At 50.9% G+C, this 24,374-nt stretch overlaps 6 protein-coding genes across 6 annotated transcripts; 5 read left to right on the forward strand and 1 right to left on the reverse strand.

The window, feature by feature from the left end:
• Window positions 1-2,432: 2,432 nt before the first annotated feature.
• ALTATR162_LOCUS1336 (uncharacterized protein) lies at window positions 2,433-4,113 on the reverse strand (the record flags this gene model as incomplete). Its single annotated transcript, XM_043308932.1, has 2 exons — window positions 2,433-3,558; window positions 3,608-4,113. The coding sequence occupies 2 exons, from the start codon at window positions 4,111-4,113 to the stop codon at window positions 2,433-2,435; spliced, it is 1,632 nt and encodes a 543-aa protein (XP_043164867.1).
• A 434-nt stretch (window positions 4,114-4,547) lies between these two features.
• ALTATR162_LOCUS1337 (uncharacterized protein) lies at window positions 4,548-6,975 on the forward strand (the record flags this gene model as incomplete). Its single annotated transcript, XM_043308933.1, has 2 exons — window positions 4,548-4,781; window positions 4,831-6,975. The coding sequence occupies 2 exons, from the start codon at window positions 4,548-4,550 to the stop codon at window positions 6,973-6,975; spliced, it is 2,379 nt and encodes a 792-aa protein (XP_043164868.1).
• Window positions 6,976-7,566: 591 nt separating this feature from the next.
• Window positions 7,567-9,846, forward strand: ALTATR162_LOCUS1338 (uncharacterized protein; the record flags this gene model as incomplete). The annotated part of the gene is made up of 3 exons (XM_043308934.1): window positions 7,567-7,721; window positions 7,769-8,254; window positions 8,313-9,846. 3 exons carry the CDS (start codon window positions 7,567-7,569, stop codon window positions 9,844-9,846), a joined length of 2,175 nt encoding a protein of 724 aa, XP_043164869.1.
• Window positions 9,847-10,314: 468 nt separating this feature from the next.
• Window positions 10,315-11,990, forward strand: ALTATR162_LOCUS1339 (uncharacterized protein; the record flags this gene model as incomplete). Its single annotated transcript, XM_043308935.1, has 2 exons — window positions 10,315-11,051; window positions 11,105-11,990. The coding sequence occupies 2 exons, from the start codon at window positions 10,315-10,317 to the stop codon at window positions 11,988-11,990; spliced, it is 1,623 nt and encodes a 540-aa protein (XP_043164870.1).
• A 1,019-nt stretch (window positions 11,991-13,009) lies between these two features.
• ALTATR162_LOCUS1340 (uncharacterized protein) lies at window positions 13,010-14,602 on the forward strand (the record flags this gene model as incomplete). Its single annotated transcript, XM_043308936.1, has 4 exons — window positions 13,010-13,128; window positions 13,180-13,656; window positions 13,709-14,425; window positions 14,485-14,602. 4 exons carry the CDS (start codon window positions 13,010-13,012, stop codon window positions 14,600-14,602), a joined length of 1,431 nt encoding a protein of 476 aa, XP_043164871.1.
• Window positions 14,603-19,031: 4,429 nt separating this feature from the next.
• ALTATR162_LOCUS1341 (uncharacterized protein) lies at window positions 19,032-21,135 on the forward strand (the record flags this gene model as incomplete). Its single annotated transcript, XM_043308937.1, has 5 exons — window positions 19,032-19,388; window positions 19,438-19,638; window positions 19,692-20,091; window positions 20,230-20,663; window positions 20,716-21,135. The coding sequence occupies 5 exons, from the start codon at window positions 19,032-19,034 to the stop codon at window positions 21,133-21,135; spliced, it is 1,812 nt and encodes a 603-aa protein (XP_043164872.1).
• Between the last annotated feature and the right edge of the window lie 3,239 nt (window positions 21,136-24,374).

Consider the following 24,374-nt stretch of genomic DNA (forward strand, 5'->3'; position numbering starts at 1 on the left):
ATCACTCGATTCTTCTCTCACCAACATGGCCAATGAAGACGTGTTTCAGTTCCTCAATCTACCAAAAAAAAAAAACGGCATTTGATGGTTTATGAATAGCTTGCTCACACAGTCGACCATTTTATTGAAAAGAGACCACAATTCAAGAGTCCTCATTTGGACTGCAACTTGCCAGTATACTCTATCAAGGTAGTTCGCAAGACATTTCCCAGCCTTGCTGTCCTCGCTACCTGTCACGGAATTCACTCAGGAGCCGGTACGATTCTGTATCTAAAGTTACGGACCATTAGCGAAGGTCCTGCGCAGATAATTGTGAACAGCATTTCTCTGGGAAGCTTCAACTTCCTCGATCGAGATGCAGCAGACGCGCAGCACTGTGACACTAGGATGGAGGCTCTGTGGTATAACCTCTACGGCAAATTTGTTTATGATCTAGTACTACGTCTTCGCGTGACTGGCCTTTAGCACCGTCTGTCTTCGTACACTGACCGGCGTTTGCATCTCCTTATGGCTGGATTGACTCCCTGGGAGAAAGAAGCTTATGAAAAAGTTCAAGCTTTGGAGCAAACGAGTGTTACAAGATGGAACGTCTACTTTTGGTCATTGACAGCGGTGACATTATCGGTGAAGATGAGTGGGACTGAGAGTGGGCAGAAACTGAGACGTTACCATAATGACCAAGGAAGCAGAAATAAAAGGAAAAGCATCAAGTGATGGGAAGTTGAGCTGAAGGCACTGCCTAAGTCTGACTGGAAAACCATTGATGACACTTAGCTGATGTTCGAAACTTGAATGAAAAAAAACCCCCCAAGTATTTCGCAAGCACTTTCCTGCAATACTTGTCAGTTTTATCCTACGTTAATACTGTTCTCACTTTAATCCTACCTTCACTTCCAGTCCGAGCCCAAGCGCTCATTGGTTGTTACGCGTTTATCAGGCACTTGGCTACCATCCATTCCCCTCCCCACTCCATATCTATTTGCGACTCTAAAACTTCGGGGACTTGTCGAAGTCGACTCCGGCAGCCATTCACTCAATAAGCAGCTCTCAAAATTCAAAGTCATGGCTTCATTCACCAATCTACCTCGGTCTCACTCACCAGAGGCGTCAGAAGTGGCACTGCCAACATCCCCACGCCAACCACTATCCTCACTGCTATATCCAAAGATTGCAGAAGCACCATCATCATACGAGACATCACCTCGGCCTCCACCATCCCCTCAAACAGACGAGCGACTACCATCGCCACCCGACTCACCATCAATCACGCATCCAGGATGGCCGCCATCACCTATCTCGCCTACCTCTACACCAATCATCATCATATCCTCCGCTCCAGAACCCTCGTCGCCCACATCATCATTTCCAGCAGACTTACCACTCCGCCCCGAACCAGTGCAAAACGGAAACTTCGTATCTCGTCTTTTCAAGCGCGCGCCCGCTCATCCACACGACGTGGAACTTGGTACGCTTCCCCGGCGCCGTATGCAGCAAACTCCTATGTTGAGTATGGGCGAGGGACAGATCAGAAGAGATGAGCAGGTGTTTATGATTAAGATTGCTGGAGTGATAATAGTTATCATTGCATTCTGGGGATTGGTTGGGATGGAAGTTTGGAGGAGGGAGAGAGACAAAGAGTATGATTGAATCAGAGATGGGGTTGATGGAGGAGAGGGGGGTTAAGGTAGGATGCCGGACGAGGGAGGGTCTTAGGTATGTTGAGATGACGGTGTGGGGTTACGAAGATGTGTTTGCTACTACGTCTCATTTACCTGACTAGTCAGAAATGAGAGTATTAGCCGATACGCATGTCTGTTCTTTCTCTACATCCGCATCGACTGGGAACTGTCACCTTCAATTACAATATCTTTGTTTGTGATACTTCAGCCTTCGGCACCCAAAACTTCCACCACCCCGTATGCTCACTCCTTTTCACGCACGTGACTCTTCGCATGACGATGTCCAAGCAGTTCTCTTGTGCCTCGTCGCAAGCTTAATATTCAAAGCCATGACTGCAACAGTACTACTACACTTCTCCAACCCAGTACTCTAGCAGAGTCGCTACTTCCCAACTTGATGTCTCCTCAGGCTACCACCATAGCCACATCCGAAGACAACATCCAGGAGTCAATCCAACCCAAAACCAAGAGTGGCATCTGCGCCTGAGCTCACTTTCCTTCCAAGCGACTTATCAACACTGACAATACTCCAGACATTGAACTGAGCTAAATACCGAACTCTACCATTACCACACAGTATTACTTCTCGCGGTCAAACCCTGCACTAACAAAAGCCAATCGACGCCGACTTCGTCAGCAGATCGTTTGTTATGTCATGGTGAATTCAGCTGAAATGGTAGTAGACAACCGCTGCACCAACCAACTTTGCTAAGTGGTATCATTTGCTGCATATGCATGAGTAGAGTAAATCGACTATTGCTGTGTTTCCTCCACATAGCCCAAAGCCTCTCCAACCTTGACCTTCATCCCTTGTTCAATATTCCACTTGAATCCACCCTTTCTCTCCATACCAGTGAAACCCTCATCAAGACTAGGCCTTATACCTTTTGGCGCCTCGAAGACCAATACAATGGTACTTCCCAGTTGGAAACCACCCATCTCTTCACCACGCTTGAGGGAGTAGCCACCTAGCACACGACTAGCGGACGTGTAAGAAGCCTCAGCAAACCCAGAGTACGGTTCACCACGGGAAGCGGCTTCTTCGGCAGCACGGTCGGCGGCAGTATCGGTGGTGAGGCTGTTTGTGCGGAGTTCGCGATCGAAGTTGATCTTGATGGAACCGACATTTGTTGCGCCGACGGGTGTGTAGGAGAAGAATCCCCATCGCCAGCGGCCGAGTAATACGACGCGCTCGTTCAATGTGAAAAGGCCGGGCATGGTGCGTTGTAGGTATGGTGACACGCTGTACAGTTCACCGGCGAAGTGACGGCGCGATTCGACAACCCATGAAACTGGAGAGTGGAAACGGTGGTAATCGCCTGGTGCAAGGTATACGACACAGTAGTAGAGTGCTGTAGGGGTCTTGCTAGATGCGGGTGCCCACCAAGGGCGCTCAGCTTCACTCAATGCCATCTCGGCGCGTACCTCAGCCTCTGAAGAGGCGGCTGGTGCGGTAGACTGATCGGTTGGCATCTCTGATGGCTTTCCGCCTTTCGGCCATGGTCCCGAAAACAGGTTGGGGAGAGTATAGGAGATGCCGTTCACGTTTGCGAATTCCTCGTCGGCGCGGACAGTGTCCTCCTCGTCTTTTGCTGTCTTCTCGTGCTCACTAGTGATGACCTGTGAGTTTGCGACGTTTTGACCAGGTGCACTTGGCTTGGTGGAACCTAGCAGTGCATCCAAGCTATACGTCACGCCCTTGACTTGTTCGACCTCGCCGTGCTCAATGGTACCGAACTGGATGACTTTGCCGTCTGCGGGAGAAAGGACGGCGTTGGGATTGGGATCTAGAGGGCGGACTCCGGGTTTGAGGGTGCGGTAGAAGAAGGCAGCGAGGTTAGGGTAGACATGGAGATCGGGCTCTGAGACTTCAGAGAGACTGCGGCTGGTCAGCATGGAGCGACGATGCTAGGGGGATGGCTACTAACTTGACACCGAATATCCAGGAGTAGAGTTTGAAGCCGGGGACTCGGAGATAGTATGGAATGTCGATTTCGTTGAAGCGCCCCCAGACTCGCGAGAGAGCCTTTAGCGGTAGCGTGGACATGACCTGGACTGTCCATGGCCCACTCGGTCGTATCCTCTCACGCTTCTTGGGCCGGCCCTGGTTGTCCACTGCCCCTTCTTCGCCATTCTGTCTCTCAACCTCTGTGTGCTTCTCTCTCCGTTGTATGCGATAGAGCTGGAATGCGCCTAGGAAGCCAATACCCAGTGCTATTGGTATCGGCTCCCACTTGATCTTGGTATTCTTGAGTGCAGCGTTGAGCCGTGACCTGAAGGACTCTTTCCTGTGGAAGTTTTGCTTGTCACATGTTGCGCGAGTCGAGGAGAAGGTGCGTGATGGGACTGAGAGACGCGCATTTCGGTATGTGCGAGTTTGGAACCGCGGGTGGAGAGGAGCTCGCATGAGCTGGCGTGAAGAGGAAGACGCCATGGCCATGGTTCAATGCATCGGCGAAGACGAGACCAAGTTTCTCGAGTATCGCGAGACAGGGCGACGAGCAATTCGCTAGCCAGGATGACGGCGAAGGCGTCGCGTGGAGGGAAAATCAACTCCCTTGGTTGACCAATGACGTATCTATCTGCGATGGGGTCTCTAGCGCGCTGCGGCGATGGCTCCGGAGGCCGCCATCACTCATCGTCGACTATTACATCGCGTGCGCGCGCAGAGTGGAAACACTTGGGACATTGGAACTGAGGCCCAAGTTGATGTTCAAACTGCCTGGCGAGAACAAGACTGTAAATGGCAGGCGCACCCGTGGCTCCCAAGGTTGATACTGAGCTTTGATACGGACACGTCGTCACTTCTCTCCTCCCATCTGCACACTTCACCTCTCACCATAGTCTGCCACTACTCACACAGCGACCATGGCGGAAGAAGCGCAGACAATCAACCTCAGGATCCTTTCACCCTCGACTGAGGTGGAAGGCGGCGTGAATCTTGCAGACATCCCCGCTTCAACCACGGTCAAAGAGCTTCGGCGCCGCATCCAGGATGCAGCGCCCTCCAAGCCTGCACCTGAGCGCATGCGCCTGATCTACCGGGGAAGAGTTGTAGCCAACGATGCCGATACTCTGGGCAATGTGTTTGGTGTTGACAACGTAGGGTCGCCGACCGCTGGTAGTAGACGCAAGCTAATGGTGAATATAGATACGTGAAAGCAAGGACCAGAGCCTCCATCTGGTCCTACGAGAGCTTCCTACCACTGGAAACTCTCCAGCGTCGCCTGCATTGCGAACGTCGACTGTTCCGCCGAATCCGTTTCATCCTCCTCAAGCTCCAGCTCTACCCGCAAACCCGCTTCAGACGAATCCATTCAGGACGCTGCCACAGGCTCGACCAAATTTACTACCGCCATTACCGCAACCGCATCAGCACCCACTTCCGGGGGGTCAAGCACACGTGATCCCCATCCCTCTTCCCCAACAAGTACAACATCAACTTGCTCAGGCCATGGCACACCAAGGACAGCAGGACAATGAGCGAGCTCCAAACTCGACATCTGAGCAGCCTGGGCAAAATATACAGAGACCTGCAGACGCTGCTCAGGGACCACTTACTGGTGCAACACCTCTACCAGCGCTGGGACTACCCAATCTCCCCGGCAATGGCGACCAACCACTACGACGAGAAGGCGTTGGACCAAATGGGGCGCGGTGGACAGTCACATACAACCAGGTCAACATACCCGCACGAATTCAGCAGCCTGCCCCTCCGTTCCCTCTTCCACATCCGCTAGGCTTCGCTCGTCCACCAATCCCACCGGGCGTTCTTCCCTCAATGGGTCACGACAATACCCAGCGCTTGCTGCCTCGGATTCGGACCATCTTCCAGGAGACGCAACGGGAGATGGACAATGTTCGTACGCTACTACAGCCTACGCGTGAGCCAGATACACAGACTGATCGGTCCTCAATATCAAACCCCCAGCCTTTGAATCTACCCGTTTGGCGAATCGATTATATACGCCAACACCTGAATACCATCAACCAAAACTTGAACGTTGTAGAACGGGCCCTCGCCTTCCTTCCCACCGAACCGGAAGTGGTAGCGCTGAGACGCTCAGTCACCGAAATTAGGGTAGACGCATTGGAATTGAACATCATACTTGACCGGCAACAGAGCAGTGCTGCTCCCAGTCAACCAGGTACTTCAGTTGCATCCACCGACCCTCCAACTGCTGGGGTGTACTCCAGTAGTACACCTGGCGCTCCAATCATGACACCAGCCGTGCCTATTACATCTCAACCACGGACACAGAACGCTACACCAACGATACCCACAGATGCGCCAGCCGAGTTGTTCCTCTTATCGAGCCCGCAGGGACCGGTCGGCCTTCTCTTTGACCAGCAAGGTACATATACTACGGCTCCCATGGTGGCTACTCTGCCATTCCAGAGCTTCACAAACCAGTTTGCCCAGAACAGACAGCTTATTGCTGGACTGGGACAACAAATGGCACATGGATCCAATCAGTTGCATAACCAACTGGCCAATCTTCAGCCGACACCAACACAACAGCCGGCGGCTGGTGGCCAGGCTCCTGATCAGAACCAAGCACAAAATCAAGTCCAGAACCAGAACCAGAACCAGAACCAGAACCAGAATGCAAATGTAAATGCGAATGCCAATCAACCCGAAGAAAATGATCGCATGGTCAACGTCTTCGGGCACTTATGGCTCATTTTCAAGCTGGCTGCATTCGTCTATTTCTTCGCAGGAGGCGGTGGCCTCTACAGGCCCATCATGCTTGGCATCGTTGCCGGCGTGGTTTACCTGGCACAAATCGGTGTGTTCCAAGAGCAGTTCAATATTATACGTCGCCACTTCGAGGCCCTTCTTCCTGTAGGAGCCCTAGCCGACCGCGTGGCTCAGCCCAACAACCAACGCCAAACCCAACAGCGAGGTAATCTATCACCCGAAGAAGCGGCCAGGAGGATATTGCAGCAGAGAAGGGACCAAAGATTTGGGTGGATCCGAGATAGTATGCGTACAGTCGAACGCGCTTTTGCGCTGTTTGTTGCCAGCCTGTTCCCGGGCGTTGGAGAGCGGATGGTACACGCGCAGGAAGAAAGGGAGAGACTTGAAAGGGTGGCAGCTCAAGAAGAGAGGGAGCGTCAGGAGGAAGAGGCGAGAAGAAGGGAAGAAGAGGCTCAAGCACAGCGTGAGCAAAAGGATGAAAAGAAGTCTGAGACCGATCTCGGAACGCATGAAGGATTGGATGCCGGTGCGAGCACCAAAGGCAAGGAGAGGGCAGTAACAGTGCAAGACGAGGCTTCAGGCTCCGCTTCATGATGTTGGAATGCAGTGTCATTACACGAATGTAGCAGTTTGCAAACAGATACCCATGCTTAGTCGTCAATATACATATATCTTATCCTCGGTCTGTGTGGAGTATGTCCCATCCGTCGCTACACTACTTTTGACTCTGCAATTGCTGTTTGGCCGCCCACCAATGACCCGAAGTACGCGCAATATTTGCAACAAGTTTAGCCTAGCTATATCTTGCCGCAATGCGTGACTGGGTCGGGACAAGCTCGACGTCAGCGGAACGTGTTCCGAAGTCTGAATCTGGGGTGCCTGCCATGTGCAAGACCAGGGTCCATGCTAGCGCACAATCAACTAGCACACCTCCACACGCACGCACATGCCCCGAGTAGCTCTTCGGCGCGTTCCATCTTCTCTTGTTTTGCCTTACATCGCATCTCATATCCTTGGATTTATTGTGGACATCGTTTTTGAGGTTCGGTGAGTGGACAGAAGCCTGATCAAAATCCCCAGCTCTGGAGACTCTGTGCGGCTAGCCAAACTATGCCGGAGACCCCCAGTTCAGACTACGGAACGGTCATATAGCGTCACGTAACATAAGAGGAGGGGGGCAAAGGAATGAATGTCAAACAAGCGGCATGTCTGAACTGCCGCAAAAGTAAAATCAAATGTCGGCGTGAAGAGGGTGCGCCGGTATGCGAGCGATGCCAGAACGTCGGGATCGAGTGCATAATTCCGGAATTTCACATTGGTAGACAGAAGGGCGTGAAAAAGTAAGCGAATAATCCTGAGTATACCAGCTCAACTAACAGTTTTAAAGCAAGCGATCAGGCTTAGAGAAAGCGATACATCAAGTCGAGGAAGCCATTAAAAAGAGGAAATCAGATGCAGCTACCAGTCAGAGTACGTTGCAGCAACTGCAACAGCTCCTGAATGAGGCACAAGAGGGCGATGACTCAAATCAGAATCCAAACCCGGACACATCCCCAGCCTCAGAGGTACATCTACAAGCATCAGTAAATAATCTTGTTGGTACTTCAAGCGATGACCAGCTCGCTGTTGAAGATGTCGAGAACCCGCTCCAGCTGCTCGCTCGGGCGTCGGATCTACGGATTGCAACTCCACAATCGTATAATCCGAGCACCGCCAGCCCCGAAGGCAGATTCAACGGCAGCGAACAGAGCGCTTTCCTGGATGTTCATCATTTCTTCCTGCCGATGAAGGCAAATCTCGATCAGGGTTCAGGTTTGGATCCGATCGATGTTGGCCTTGTGACAAAGGACGAAGCCGAAATGCTTCTACAATAGTAAGTTGAAAACCAAAGCATCAATCACGGACGGACAAAAGGGATTTACACAATCTAGTTTCCACAAGAGATTGGCTCACACACGCTGGGGACTCGATCCATTGGTACACACGCTGCCATTCGTTCGCAATCGCTCAGCCTTTCTGTTTACTACCCTGCTGGCTATGACCGCGATTTTCCTGCCGGAGACCTCTGCTCTGGCCAAAAGACTGCTACTGCATCGCAGATTTCTAGCTGAGCAAGTCATCACCCGAAAGCACAGATCAGTTGAAATCGTGCTAGCCTTCATGGTCAGTATACCTTGGATGCCTCCAGGGTCGCATGCGAGCGATGACGATACGAGCCTCTATCTGGCTACAGCGCTATCCATCGCGCTGGATCTTATGCTAGATAAAGTCATCACACCATCTACATCATTCGATCAGGAGCTCGTTAGACAAATACCAAAGGCCGAATGCCTCCAGGCAAGAAAAGCACTGGCTATGGATGGCTTTGAAGATGTCGACTCGAACTCGGAATGGGGCCAGCGCCTTCTACGTCGCAGAGAAAGGGTCTGGATTTCTCTGTTTGTATTGGAACGCGGAGTTTGCCTAGCCCGCGGCCGCAGCTACTGCGTTCCCAAGACATGTTTGATTCAGTACTGCGACAAATGGCATTTCAATCAGTATGCCGACGCCCAGGATGGACCGCTTGTATCTATGGCAGTACTCCGCCGCGATCTTGACGACCTCTTTGCTGAGGTGCGCACGCGCTGCGACAACTACCGCCTGGTCGAAGTGGGTTCAAAGGTCGCACAGGAAATCGACGGGTCTGTTGAAAGCTTCTTTGACGGTTGGTCTCGAGCCTGGCCCTCTGTGATCGCTGATCCAGCGAGTAAGAGTCTGCCTCCGTACGTCGAGATTCTTGTCACGCATACACGACTCTCCACCTACTCAATGCTTCTTAACCACCCGAGCGCACCTCCGGAGGTTAAACGATCGTTCCGCAAGTCTGCACTATCTTCTGCACTCAACGTTATGCGCGCGGCCATCCAAGGCGAGTCTCGTCTCAAGTCGATGCCGAACAACACAGTCACGATGATTTGTTTCGCTGCGAGCATAGCGCTTGCTTTGAGTGCACCCGTGCCGGAGGGTAGTGGCAACAAGAAGAGCCTTGCTCCGAGCGTTCGACATCTCATTGAAGACACCGCAACGGTTCTTGAGCGTATAGGCAGCACACCAATCCATCGAAACGGTGCTTCGGTCGTTTACGGTCGCTTCTTGCGCGTTCTTGTCAAGCAGGCGCCGGATATCGAGAGGATGATCCAATTGCCATCGCACGATCCTGCACCGCCATCCATGGCCATACCGGACCTTTTATCGCCGTCATACAAGGTGAATGAAGCATTGCCTGAAAACCATACAATGGGACCCGATCCGATCTCTAGCTACTGGCCGGACACGCTGGACTTCTCAGCCATGTCTTACAATGAAGTCAATGAGACTGTGACGAACTCGGACCTGTTTTCCACGGCACTGCTGGATCTGCCATGGAACGACAGCAACCCATTGTGGACAGATTGGATGAATCTGCCGGACTTCAACTTCCCGTAATCCATCAGATGAAGCTATCTGAGAGTCTCTCAAAGCACTCCCAGGGCTTTACGAGAATTATGAACGGATCTTCGTTCTCTAAGAATAACTTCATGCTACTTGTTTCCAGCTCGTGCCAGTCGCGGGGCAGAGTGGACGGCACATGACGGGTCGCTAAGCGTCAAGCGAACTAAGAGGGTGGCACAACCTCGGAATTTGCCAGAAGCTAAACCTCATATGATTTGGCGGCAAATGAAGCCCCGCTCCAAGCTCGAAGGTCGCTCGATCTTCGGTAGTTGAAATGATGCCGACGGATGCCAGATGCATGACGTTACGCTATTGCGCGGTTTACGCACGCGTCTGATGGCCTTCGTTCGGACATCAATCGCAAAAGTTCAGCCCGTATTTGGACAGGTCGGAGCTTCTTGATTCTCCTTAACTGATGATTTAATTTGACTGCCTCTGCTGTTGTTATTTACGCGCTTCACAATGGACTCACTACCTACATCATATCGGCTGCTAACAGCTCTGCCGTCGCGGTTATGTTCTCGACGTCCTCTCCCCGCACAATTACGAGCCGCGCGACTCCCACCGCGATGGCGGTTTACGGGTCAGCTGCGAGGCATCAGTCAAGGCGCTCCAACAATCGACCGGTCGAAATCAAAACTCTTCAAAGACGCCGATGAAGCAGTCGCGGATGTGCAACCGGGCTCCACGGTCCTGAGTGCAGGCTTCGGGCTGTGCGGTGTTGCAGAAACACTCATCAGAGCGATGAAGAAACGAGGACCACAATCATTACACTCCCTGACAGCCGTCTCCAACAATGCTGGCATTGAGGATGTAGGAGGCCTAGCGCATCTTACCAAGAATGGGCAAGTCAAGAAGCTCATCATCAGCTTTCTGGGGAACAACAAGGCATTGGAGAAGCAATATTTGAGTGGCGGTATCGAGATTGAGCTATGTCCACAAGGTACGCTTGCGGAGAGGATAAGAGCTGGTGGTGCAGGCATTCCAGCATTCTACACACCCACAGCTGTCAACACCTTGCTACAAGACGGAGAGATCCCCGCCAAATTTGACAAGGAAGGAAAAGCTGTCGGGTTTGGCCAGAAGAGGGAGGTCAGAGAGTTCAATGGCAAGAAGTTTCTCATGGAGACTGCTTTGACCGGCGATGTTGCGATCATTCGAGCACACAAGGCGGACGAGGCTGGCAATTGTGTTTTCAGGTAAGAATTGCGGTATTCAAGGATGTGGGTATCTTAGCTGACAATTCCGAAAGATACACAACCAAGGCATTTGGTCCGATCATGGCCAAAGCTGCCCGCCTAACCATCGTCGAAGCCGAAGAGATCGTTCCAATCGGTACCTTTGATGCAAATGACATTGACCTTCCTGGTATCTTCGTCGACCGCATCGTTCCCTCTACCGCGCCCAAGAACGTGGAAATCAAGAAGCTTCGAAAACCCGCTGCTTCCACAGACACATCCTCCAAGAACGAGGCCGCAGAGCGTCGCGACCGAATCGCTCGCCGAGCAGCAAAGGAGCTAAAGCAAGGATACTACGTCAACTTGGGTGTCGGTATCCCAACGGCAGCAGCATCTTTCGTCCCCGACGGCGTGAAGGTGTGGCTACAGTCTGAGAACGGTATTCTAGGCATGGGCCCTTACCCTACCGAAGAGGAGCTCGACCCCGACATTATCAACGCTGGTAAAGAGACCGTCACACTCCTACCTGGTGCTTCAACGTTCGATTCCGCAGAGTCATTCGGCATGATCCGTGGTGGCCACGTCGATGTTTCTATCCTAGGCGCTCTCCAAGTCAGCGCCTCTGGCGACCTAGCAAACTACATGGTTCCTGGAAAGGTTTTCAAGGGCATGGGTGGTGCTATGGATCTCGTCAGCAACCCGGAGGCTACTAAGGTGGTGGTGGCTACTGAGCATGTTGCAAAGGATGGATCAAGCAAGATTGTCCAAGAATGTAAGCTGCCTTTGACCGGGGCCAAGTGCGTTAGCACTATCATCACGGACATGTGCGTGTTTGAGGTTAACAGGAAGCGTGGTACTTTGACACTTACGGAGACTGCGCCTGGAGTGAGTGTTGAGGATGTCAGGGCGAAGACGGATGCGAAGTTTGAGGTTGCGCCAGATGTCAAGACCATGGAATAGACGTCCCTCTATAGTATACTCCAGCAATCAATTTCATCAGCTTTAATTCACAAAATATTCGCCAAGGACCAGTGTGCGCTTCAAGGTCACGATGCAGCCAAAATGCGAATATCCAGTGACGCCAACAGAGTTGATCATTTCACCCTATGCGCCATTTCGGCCATCACGATCGGCTCAATCATCTGATGGGCGCCGCACAACTTAACAAGAAAAACAAAGCATCGGGATTGCGATAGTGAGATCGTCGGCTACCCAAAGCACAAGCTCGGTGCTTTTTGGCGTTGCGATAAGAGCCTCAGTAGTATAACGCGCAGAATCTCAATACGTCGTCTGTCCTCTCAATAGAACTTAAAACTGGTTGTAGTCGTATTTGCGACATCATTGACGAATTCTCAATGCAGTGGATTTGTTGTCGCAGTAGCCATCCGAAATTCGGGAAAGCCAAGTCGTCCAAGCGGGGGCTTAAAGGCTTCGCACGGCTTGATCGCCCCTCCGTTCTGTGCAACGAAAGCTTGGTTGCGCTGACCAACATCGACACCTCTAACAACACCCACAACCCACCAAAAACATAAACCGTCGTGCTGACCATCCTCAGCATCCTGCGCCGTTCTTCGTATCTCTACATGATTACAAACCCTCGGAAACAGAACAACTCCCGCAAGCACGCACCGATTCGGTAACGCTGATGTCAAGCCTGCCGATCGCCAGTGTGGCTAAGAGCGCTATGCTTGTTTTCAGCATAAACTCGAGTGAGTTAAGGTAGGTTCGCTCGACAGCCGAGCAACTCCACCAATAGCATGCCAGATATCCCCGATTGTGCCGCAACCCATGCGCCCGCCCCCATGGGGTCAGGTAGGGTGGTCCTGGTCGCTTTTTGGCAGGTCGGTGTGCGCTACGGGTTTCCGTTGAGTGGATAAGAGAGCTGGTTCCGCTTTCTTGCTTTCGTTGAGAGATACGCTGGACTTTTCCAACGCTTCTTAAGATCGGGTTCGACGCGGATATCCTGACGGCTCGCAAACATGAGCCTTGATAAGATGCAGGACGAGAAACTTGAGAATCGGAGTGGGAGTGAACAGTTGGAAGCGGGGCTCAGCGACGATGCTATCTCGAAGAAGGTCTTGTTCAAGTTGGATGTCCGGTATGTTCAATCCCCCTTCTCCCCCAACACCAATGTACTGAATAGCAGCAGCATCCTACCTGTCCTCGCTCTCCTCTTCCTGTGCTCATTCATCGACCGCACCAATGTCGGCAACGCGAAGATCTTGGGTCTGGAAAGAGATATCAATATCAACGACCACCAATACTCCATCGGATTGTGCGTCTTCTACGCTACGTACATTGCCAGTGAGCTGCCGTCGAATCTGGTGCTCAAGAAGATGTCACCGAAGATATGGCTCCCACTTTTGACATCGGTGTGGGGGATCTTGACGATGTGCCTGGGTTTCGTTACCAACTTCGCGTCGTTTGTTACCGTTCGCGCGTTGCTTGGTTGCGCGGAGGGTGGATTGTTGCCGGGCATGGTACTCTACCTTACTGGCTTTTATCGCAGGCAAGAGTTGGCTTTACGCATCGGTATCTTCTACACCGCCGCATCATTGTCCGGGGCTTTTGGTGGTCTGCTGGCACGAGCACTCAATGCGATTGGCCCTGCTGGAGGGCTCGAAGGGTAAGTGATACGCGCCCAACCTTCCATTACAAAGACCTAACTGGGCGAATAGTTGGCGGTGGATATTTATAGTGGAAGGACTCTTGACCGTTTTTGTTGGCGTCTGCTCTGCTATTTTCTTACCCAACTCTATTGAATCCGCCAAATTCTTCACAGCCAACGAGAAGGAGCACGCCCGATTCCGTCTCGGCGAGCAGAGTGCTTCTCACGAACGCTTCGACTGGGCAGAGGTAAAACGCGGAGTGTTCAACGTCCAAGTCTGGCTCACCGCAACGGCGTACTTTGCCATCCTAAGCGGACTATACAGTTTCGGTCTCTTCCTCCCCACCATCATCAACAACGGCTTCTCCAAAGATCCCAACGAAACACAGCTCTGGACCGTCATTCCCTACGCTGTAGCATCAGTCTTCACAGTAGCCGTCGCTCTACTATCCGATCGTCTCAACTTACGCGGCCCAGTCATGCTATGCACACTACCCGTTGCCATCATCGGCTACGGCGTCATAAGCCAGACTACCAACCCCAAGATTCAATACGGAATGACTTTCCTCATGGCAACTGGCATGTACGCCACTGTACCTTGTATCCTGTCCTGGAACAGCAATAACTCTGCTGGCCACTACAAGCGTGCGACTACGTCTGCACTTCAGCTCGCGATTGCGAATGCGGGAGGCTTCGTAGCGAGCTTCGTGTACCCGAAGAGTGAAGCCCCATACTTTCATAAGAGTCATAGTATTATGCTGGGCTTGCTTTGCGCGGCCTGGGTGCTGTAAGTTCTTCCGGCAAGGATTGCTGTTCCTTCAGTAGCATTATACTAACGCGTTGCAGGGTTGCAGCCAATGTTGCGTGGGTATGGAAGATTAACAAAGATAAGGCGAGTGGAAAGTATGCAGAGTTTGAGGGTAGAGGCGACGACCGTGACCCAGATTTTATTATGGTCAAATAGATCAGGAATGAGCTAGATATCTACAACTAGACAATGCAGGAGCTACATGCGATGTGCCGAGATCGACTGCAATCCTCCATTTTTCTTCAGGCCAGCATGGAAAAGCATTGCTGCTGTCATCTGTGATAAACCATAGAAGGTGTCATTCTGCCTGTTATGGCTTCTGGTACGAGATGGAACAGCTGACCACTACATCCGCATGTGACTTATTTCTTCCCAAGGCTTCCTTCACAAACGCTTTCACTAAATCTTCCCACTGACTCTGCGCAACACATCGTTACTGTGTATCAATCACATATTATCTTCCAATTCCTGAACTTACCAGGCGGTACGTTATGGTAATTGAATAACTTGCGTCGGCGACATGTGCTAGACGCCTCCAGAGATACGAAACCGCACATATCGCCTCCTCTTAGCCTCTATCTCACGTCCAGTCAGCACGGGATGTATGCAGCTCCTGGCTGTTACACATGTACGCAACCAGATACGATGCGAGTTCCAGTCGTGGTGGATATCTCGGCAGATTGTCAACATCGACGACGCCAATCTATATATCCAGACATTCATTCTTGCCACAAACAGTGAAATCAATTCGTACGAGGAGTTCTTTCCTACGGATAAAGTGCATCTATGAGTTGGGCAGAGAACGACCGACAACTTTCTGACGAGCGACATTACACCACTTTGGCGGCTTTTCATCAATCACCTACTAAAGGTTAAAGTTACTTTCCATAACGACGCAGACGTCCATATTGAACCTCTAGAGAAGTTGATGGAGTGCCGAAGCCAGATCTGGATCTCATTGTCCACTCGTGGCGAGCTTGTTGGTATTTGGAAGCTGACCACGGGTATATGGAGTTCTAATTTCCCGTTGTTGTATCGGACCGATCTTAACCATACTGGAGACGAGTCCGGCATGCTCCCGTTTAGCGAATTTGCGAGTTGGGAAACATTCTATGCGGCGGGTGGTACCAGTATTGAGAAGTTAAGAATCTTGTGGGCTTAACCGGGCCGTTGGGTACTTTACTGAACAAATGGATAGGTAGAATAACTGGGTAGAACGAGGATACCAGTCTCTACGTTAAACCTAGAGCGATGCAATAGACAGAACTCACGTGTAGCTCTTAAAATGCGTTATCCTTCCGTAAATCTAACAAAAGCAACGCCGTAGTTCCAGACGTGCGTTACGGTCTATGTCACCTGGGAAACCGTTAGCTCTACATTAGTTCAGCCTCCACCAGCCTCATCCTCAAGCATCCGCATGCAAATCTCTCAACAAAACGTTCGCTCAATGATCGACCTTGCATACGCCTGTTGAGGCCACATGTTCACGCTATGCACGAACGGCGCCTACCGCACAGGATGGCGTTTCTGTGTTGCTCAGGGAACTGCGACCGCTTATCTCGATCATGGGTCATCCACGGAAGGATTTTACGGAACGCGTCATTCCGCAGATGCACGGAATCTGCTCTTACGTACGCCACAAATGCCAGATCGTCAGAAGAGTGGGGAAGATATGACGCAAAAGTCCAATCCGGATGTTGCAAGTCGTACCTGACAGCTGCACAGCGTTGAGGACTCTGCAGTGGTACCTTGCTGGTGGAACCTCGTTGCTAACGGCGCCTCACACCTGTCTGAGCAACATGCGTAGTAGGTTATCAGAGTGACAACAGCAACACGACGTCCAAAACTCAATGTGGCTATGACACCAGCCACTCATGTAAAATTTTGTGCTTTACACCCACGCGATGTTACATATCACTGCCCTACCAGCCTCTTCCAGATCACTAAATGCCCCAGAACTGTGCATGAGATTTGCAGACGGCACAGGTTACACAGTTTCGGATATATATGATGAGGCGTTCGTGCGTTCAGAACCCATGTAGACGCATGCACTTGTTCATATACCCTGTTATTGCCCTACATAGAAGAGCTGCCGCGTTGCCACAAAGTCTTCCGCGGAAAGATTGAAATGCAGGAACGGAATGAGGTTTATCTTACGGGCAGTTACTCGGTTCGCTGGAGAGCAGAAGCGGACTTCGCTAGTGTTAGGGTTCTCGCGATCTACCTGCACGCCTCGAGATGTGGATAGCAACCGATCGATCTGCCGGACCATGGAAGCCGATTCAATGCGAGATCAACCCTAACTCTAATTCGATGCCAGAGTTATAATCATTCCGTGCGATTCATGTCTCTATATGCGGCGGGCGGTAGATGAAGGACGTCATACAGCTTTTGGGATCCATGCAAGTCGGAAGACTGATTCCCTGTTGATGATCAGGGGGGTCGAGATACCCGACCAGATGAAGTGGTTCTTCGCGAACATGGGCCCCAGTTATCCGGCCTTAGGTGAGGGAGTAGGGATTGCAATACTCGCAGTGCCTTCAGTTGAACATTGCAACCGGAATTTACCACGGTAACGCAGCACGCAGCCGCGAACGAGCGAGCGAGCATTGATCAAAATGTCACGATGAAAGACGTGTGGCTGAGCTGTACGACGCCAGAGCTTTCTTCTTCCGCACAGATAGAGCGTTTTTGGTACCGCATTGACGTACGCGACGCCGAACGACCGGTTCGCACGCGAGGTGTAAGAAGCAGTTAAATGACCCTCACGATCCGTACATTCGTACATTTTCGCTTGAAACATGAAACCTGAATCATGATAGCGCGATAGCGCGATAGCACAGGGAAGATGGACCCCAGAAGCGCGTCCAGAGAACAACGCACTTGAATAAGCACTTTACGTACAATGGCTGAGGATACGGTGAGTAAAATTCCAAGGCTGACTCCTCACCTGAGAAAATAGTATCAAGAATCGCGAGCTGAACGTAGGATTTGTGGCAGTATGCACGTAAGCAGGCGCGCATTACTCCTTCAATATTGTGGCGCTCTTCGCTGTCAGTGTTGTAGAAACCGATGTAGAAGAAGCTGCACCAAATCTGACACAAGACCGTTGGAAGTTCGCTTTCTGTCAAAACCTTTGTGTTGGTAGCGATAAGCATGCGTATCATGGCCGGTGCACGCTCCTGGCAAGGATGACGTGGGAAATGACCATGTAGTAGCCTAGCGTACACTAAATTCACTTGCTTACGTCCGTTGAGCATGAGTGATTCGACTCCTACCTACTGCAAATATGAAGAATGTACAGCCATGACCTGAATCCGTTGTTCACGTCCTTGCGTAGACCGAAGTCTGGAACAATGTATCTGCTCCACCCGTGGCATCAAAGTGGCAACACTGAGGCATCAAGTTCTCATCAGACATATGATGACTTCGCCGACACTATCTCAGCGCCTGTGGCAGCCCAAGACGGCCAATGCAGCTCTGGTGCATATCAATAGTCTGACTTTGGTCCTGAACGTCATGAAAACGGTGCGGCACGTGAAAGAAGTGGCAACTATGGCCGAATCGCGGCGTCTATTTAGGTCTAATCCACACGACTTCTTCGCAGGATGCGTTCTGAGTGGTCAAAATCGTGATGTGCTGATGTTGTGGTCGGACGATGTGGTCCGGCACCCCTCACAAAACTCCGATACAACATGGCACGCTAGCGTCAGCACAGCTTAGCGTTGGTAGTAAATAGCACAAGTCGTCTCCAGATGTTGGCTCGCTTGCGCTTCTGCGATCCTTCCCCCTCCCGCTTGTCCACTATCAAGCTTTACAAGCCCCAGGGGCGGTGCTCGACTCCACCGTTGGCTCAGGCGACGGTTCTACGAACCCCCCATAGCGGCATCTACTCCGTGTATCTACATATGAAGCTAAACCTCACATGCCCCACTTGCTGCGCGACCCAAGCCACATCACCGCTTGATGCCGCATACAGCCTGCTGGAGCTACCGCCTCCTAGTACGACTCAGCACTTGCTGTAGCTCTGCCGAGTTTCCAGCCCACCGTCTTCAGTCAATGTGTGCCGCCGAGGCTCGGTAAATCTAGCTGCATTCAGTCGTGTAACACGAGCGATGCCGACATTTGAGACGAAAGCAACCACTTAAAAATCTCCGTTCACCTACTTAGGGCTGATATGCAGCCGCATCTTACGCTCACAGCTCTGGGCAAGGCCGCCATACTAAGCCAGCATCCTTACCGTTCATGTGCCGTAGGCCGTATTCATGGAGATCTTGGATACTCTCGCGGCGATACTCTCTACATGGAGTGCTCATACCACTAGCTAGTGGTGGGAACTCTCCACTACTGGCATTGGCAGCCTTTTGGGCCTATCCCTCTGTCCACTAGAGAAGCAGGGCAAAGTTGCCATGCTGAAGATATAATCACCCGTACCACCCTTCGTCTATCCGACCAGCCAGCCTTTCGCTTTCCGGTTTACGTCAGTTAATCTGAGCCCATCTGCCCTCCTTGACCCTGTGCGTAAAGGGTCTGGCAGCTGTCGTTTTACATTTACGCTGTTTCATTCCTCCTTCTTCCACTCATAATGGTTGCTTCTATATTCAAAGCAGCCATCGCCTTAGGGCTTCTCCTACCATCCGTCACTTCATTGACTGTGCCTTCCGTGGAACAGCTCACACCCAGAGTTCCTGAGGTTCCGTGGAAGAAGAACGGTCTATGGAGTGGTCACCAAAGACGAGACGGTTACATGACGAAGTGTAATCATGGCCCAAAATCGCGAGGATGCTGGAATGGCGACTTCGACATCGACACGGATATGGATATACATTGGCCTAACACTGGAAAGACCGTCAAGTATCACTTGACAATTTCAAATGCAACCGGAGCCCCGGACGGGTTTGAGAGACCAATTTTACTGATCAACGGCCAAACACCTGGACCCGTAAGCGCATCGCCTACACATTGGTCGTGTCTCTACTAACATATTACAGACCATCCTCGCAGATTGGGGCGATGACCTTGAGATTACTGTGACTAACAACCTCCAAAATAACGGTACTGGTTTGCACTGGCATGGGCTTCGGCAACTTGGATCAAACGAGCAAGATGGAGTAAACGGTATTACCGAATGTCCGATCGCGCCCGGTGACTCCAAGGTCTACAAGTTCAAGGCGACACAGTACGGCACTACCGTAAGTTTTCTCAGTCACGCGACATGGGATTGAAATGTTGTTGACGGCCATAGTGGTATCACTCGCACTATTCAGTACAGTACGGCGATGGCCTTGTAGGCCCCATGATCATACGAGGACCAGCAACAGCGAACTACGACATTGATCTTGGTGTGCTGCCAATGACAGATTGGTTCCACGCGACCACCTTCACAGTGAACGCCGCAGCTGTTCATGCCAATGGTCCTCCAGTTGCGGACAACGTTCTTATCAACGGCACAATGACATCGGCCGCTGGAGGAAAATACGCAGAAACAATTCTAACTCCTGGAAAGACGCATTTGTTGCGACTCGTTAACACTGGTATTAATAACTACTTACATGTCGGCCTCGATGGACATTCTTTTCAGGTCATCTCTGCTGATTTCACGCCAATCGAGCCTTTCTACACTGACAACCTTGTTCTTTCAGTCGGTAAGTCGAGCCGAATCGTTTCTCATCTACCTGCCCGTTGCGATTTTCACAGTATGTGCTTGTGCGACGCGCACCCGCCCACGAAAATGCAGTCACGATAACTACTGTTGGAGAACGTTTCACTAACATGATCACTAGGCCAACGTTATGAGATCATTATCAACGCGACTGAGCCTATTGGTAATTACTGGTGGCGTGTAGGCACTGGCGGTAGATGTGATGGTCCCAATGCAAATGCGGCGAACATCAAGAGCATCTTCAGATATGCTGGCGCACCAGCTGGTGAGCCCGACTCGACTGCTAGGGTTCTACCGGTGGGCTGTTATGACGAGCAAAACATCGTCCCATACGCCAAGACGACTGTTCCCCAGGAGATGCCTGAGTCACTGACTTTCGGTTTCAACGACAACTACACCAGCGATGTAACGCAGAGCCAGGGACTGGTGCAGTGGCTCGTCAATGGCAACCCGATGGCAGTCGACCTTGACCGACCCACACTGCAACTTGTGCTAGATGGTAACGTCACGTATGGAAATAACCGACATGTGTTTAAGGTTGATGAAAAGCACAAGGTGAGTCTCCAGCATTCGATATACAGTTTTTCACAACTAACAATCTTTGCAGTGGCAATACTGGGTCATCCAACAGGACACCACCAACAACACTGCGCCACCACTACCTCATCCCATTCATCTTCACGGCCATGACTTCTACGTTCTGGACCAGCAAGAGAATGCGGTCTGGAATGGTGACATTTCCCGCCTCAAGACCGACAACCCCATCCGGCGCGACACCGCCAATCTTCCAGCCAGAGGCTACCTCGTTCTTGCCTTCGAGTCTGACAATCCAGGAGCATGGCTGATGCACTGCCATATCCCGTTCCACGTGGCAGCAGGTCTCGGTGTGCAGTTTCTTGAGCGTGAGTCAGAGATCACGGCTAAGGATGGCTTCGCCGAAATGAAGAGGACCTGCAAGAACTGGCAAACGTACCACACAGAGTTCCATCCCAACGGTATACTCTTTCCTGGAGACTCTGGACTATAGGCGGTTGGAGAATCGACGCCTTTCGTCTTCTATTCGCTGTATCACTTCTTCTTCTTCTTCTTCTTCTTCTTCTTCTTCTTCTTCTTCTTCTTCTTCTTCTTCTTCTTCTTCTTCTTCTTCTTCTTCTCCTCTTTTCTTTCTATGACTGTCCGTCATGAATGCCTGGGCAAAATGGCATTATGTCACCGTCTCATGGACGCGCTCTGCTTAGCAATCGGTAGGGTATTCTAGCCATGGTAATAATGATAATTATGAAATGAGCAATCCGTTCAAACAACCCCACCAACACCTAAATTCAGACTTGCAACAGGTCATGCATAGAAGTCCATCAACGCGACCCTGCAGCTAGAAACCACCTCGCATCCAGGCATCACCACTGACCCCTATCGCGATTTCTAATCTCTTTCGGCGATCAACATCCCGCCGTGCCGATATTGTGATGCAAGTTGACGTTCCATCCGCCACCCCGTTGTTTTTCCTTGGTACAGTCTCGGCCCCTGGCGCATCACGCATCATGCCGAACCTGAACCACGGTAGCATGGTAGGCAGTTCAGGACGCGCAGCATTAGTCCGAGTAGCCACATGATGAAGCTCGGTCGCTGGGAAAAGAATGAAAAGAAAAAGAAGCTAGGTGCGATAGCGGGCAGTTGGCGGCACTGCTAGCTTTTGTACTAGAGGAAGGACAAGGCTGGAGTTATTATTGTTTTGACCGAACAGCTTGGAAGAGAAGCTTGGAGGAAGGTGGCACCCGACCTCTTCATCAAAGTTTTCACGCTTTCCAGTATGGACAGAGCTGTCGTGCGTCTGTGGCACATAAATCTAGAGCCTCTCGAGGTCATCATTCACACATTGCGTTATATGGAAGGGATCGTCGTTCGACATTGACAAGTGGAAAATTATCCAGGAAAAAAGCGTCTATAACTCGAGCGACGCCTAAAGTTTCAATGCACGGTAGACATATCTGCTGTCTTCTACGTTGAGGTGCTGATGGAACAGCACTGAAGGTCTATCTTTCCAGTATATGATAGATAGAGACATTCCACGCTGTCTGATATTTGCATCACGCAAGACCAAATACAGCCCTTTGCTTCTTCTTTCAATCCCTTATAATTAATCTACTCTTAGCCTGGTCCAAGGGACTACAACGCGGCAACGTAAGCAGCGCAGCAATAGCGATAGCTCTAAAAGCAGCGAATTTCCCTCTATGCACATAGCCGCAGGAGCATTGGCGTACTTCCGCCAAGATGAAAACTGCTGCTACATGCTGGTATAATAATGAGGACACGATCGGTTTGGCCATAAACTCGATTATTGTATGTTAGTTATCGATGCATCAAAGACTGTGAGCTGACCTCAGACTTTCCGAGTACGTTGTTTTTTGGCCTTGGAGTCCAAACTTTTAGCATGCGATATGGGAACTGAATTCTCGGCTGAGCGCTTTCGTGGAGCCGTTGTAGTGGCGGTAGTGGATGGTGAATATTTGAGTGCAAGAAGATTCTGGGTAGGCCGCCTAATGTTTGATGCTTGTGGTATAGACGAGTTAAAGTGGTAAATGTTGATCTGGATGTGGAAATTCATCTGACTAATCTCAACTAGCAAGCCTGCCTTCTGCTTATGGAGCTCGGCCACAATGGTTTCGAGATCTGTAGTGTGTCTTGCAGTTTTTCGACTGCATCAACAAGCTCTTCGTGCTTAGGTTCGAGCGCCTCCATGTTGTCGCTCATATTGCTCTCCGCCACCAGCTTTTGAACTTCTCGCCCATCATTGTCCTATCTGTCCTGAGAGATGTACACTTTGACCATCCATGTTTCTGACTCAGCCATAATAATAGTTTGCAGTGACCGCTCTCCTGAAGTGTCAAGAGCTGCGTGTCTTTCGCAGCGAGTTGAAGATACCTGTAGTTCTTCGCCTATTTAAATCAAGAGTTGTCTTGCCTAGGCTGTCTATGACGGTTTGATCTTGATTAACTGACATGATCGTAATATGCGTCTTTGTTGAGCAGAAGGTGCCGCTTTACAGCTGACACTAACATTTGAGAGGCTTCTATTAGGTTTAAAATATAGGGAGACCACCTGCAGAGGAGCCTGGAGTACACATGTTGTATGGTGCATTGCAGGCTCTATGACTCGCGAGACAAGGTACAATGCTCATCGTGAGAGCCCACAGTGAATTACTGCAACTTGTTCTCATCTAGCCATGAGGAATGGGTCTGAATCAGGAGATTGGAAACGTCTTGTTTATAGTCCACCATTACATTCATGGTTGGAAGATGCGCGATACTTCCCGCACATAGCACGTGAAAGGCCCCATTGACCTCACCTGTCCGGATTGATGCGCAACGAACGTTACTTAGGCCTTTTAATTGGATTAGCAAGGCCATGAAGCAAGCTTTCCTCTTCGTCCTCAACAACCTACCCTACCCTTATCTTGTTTCCTTCTGTGTACACTCATTGCGTCCCCCCACTGCTCCCACTCAATCGCGCTAGAGGAATCTTATTGTTTTGGGGCTCTCAGTCTATCAACTACGCGCCATCCGATGCGTTCCTACCGTCCAGTAAATTGGTATCATTGTCTACTGAGGTCCCGTCGGGTTTTGCTACTCAAACTTTTGCTGCAAGCGATTGCGGGCAATGCGACCGAGAGGCCGTCGCACGTAGGAGAGCGACATATGCTGCAGGAGACAGCGGGCAGTGCGAACCGCAAGGTTCGGCTGATCTAGAATGGAGTATTGGGTTCACAGCAGAACTGTGGGCTATGCGAGTCACAGGATTCGACGTACATATGAGAGGCGTGTACCACAAGTTTTACTGCGGTTAATGTGAACCTAGTTCGTCGTACATCGAGATCATGCAGGATGTGAAAGCTAGCTGCAAGCAATTTGCTTATATTGTAGGTACAAGCCTATACCACAGATCTTCTCCTCATGATAGATATGCGCGTCAATCTGCAGTCACTGTAAACATATCTTTTTCATTGTGTGCTGGCCCTTGCGGCAGGTCTTGAAGACGGGGAGAAGTGAGAGATCGAAGGAAGGACGAGGATAATCAAAACTCCTCGTGGCTTCAACGACTGCTGTTGGCAGAGTATCCGGCGTCGTGCCATAGCTCTATTGTTCAGCAACCAGCTCCGACACGTCAACAGCTCCCAAATCGTGTTCTTGTTTCATGGGTCTCCGTACTGCTCTCAGAAAGCTGCTCTAGCTTGATGGATATGGTCGGTGGCGATGTCGTTGTGGATGT

The sequence above is a fragment of the Alternaria atra genome, assembly GCF_907166805.1.
Source record: "Alternaria atra isolate CS162 genome assembly, contig: 21, whole genome shotgun sequence".
Classification (NCBI taxonomy): Eukaryota; Fungi; Ascomycota; class Dothideomycetes; order Pleosporales; family Pleosporaceae; genus Alternaria; species Alternaria atra.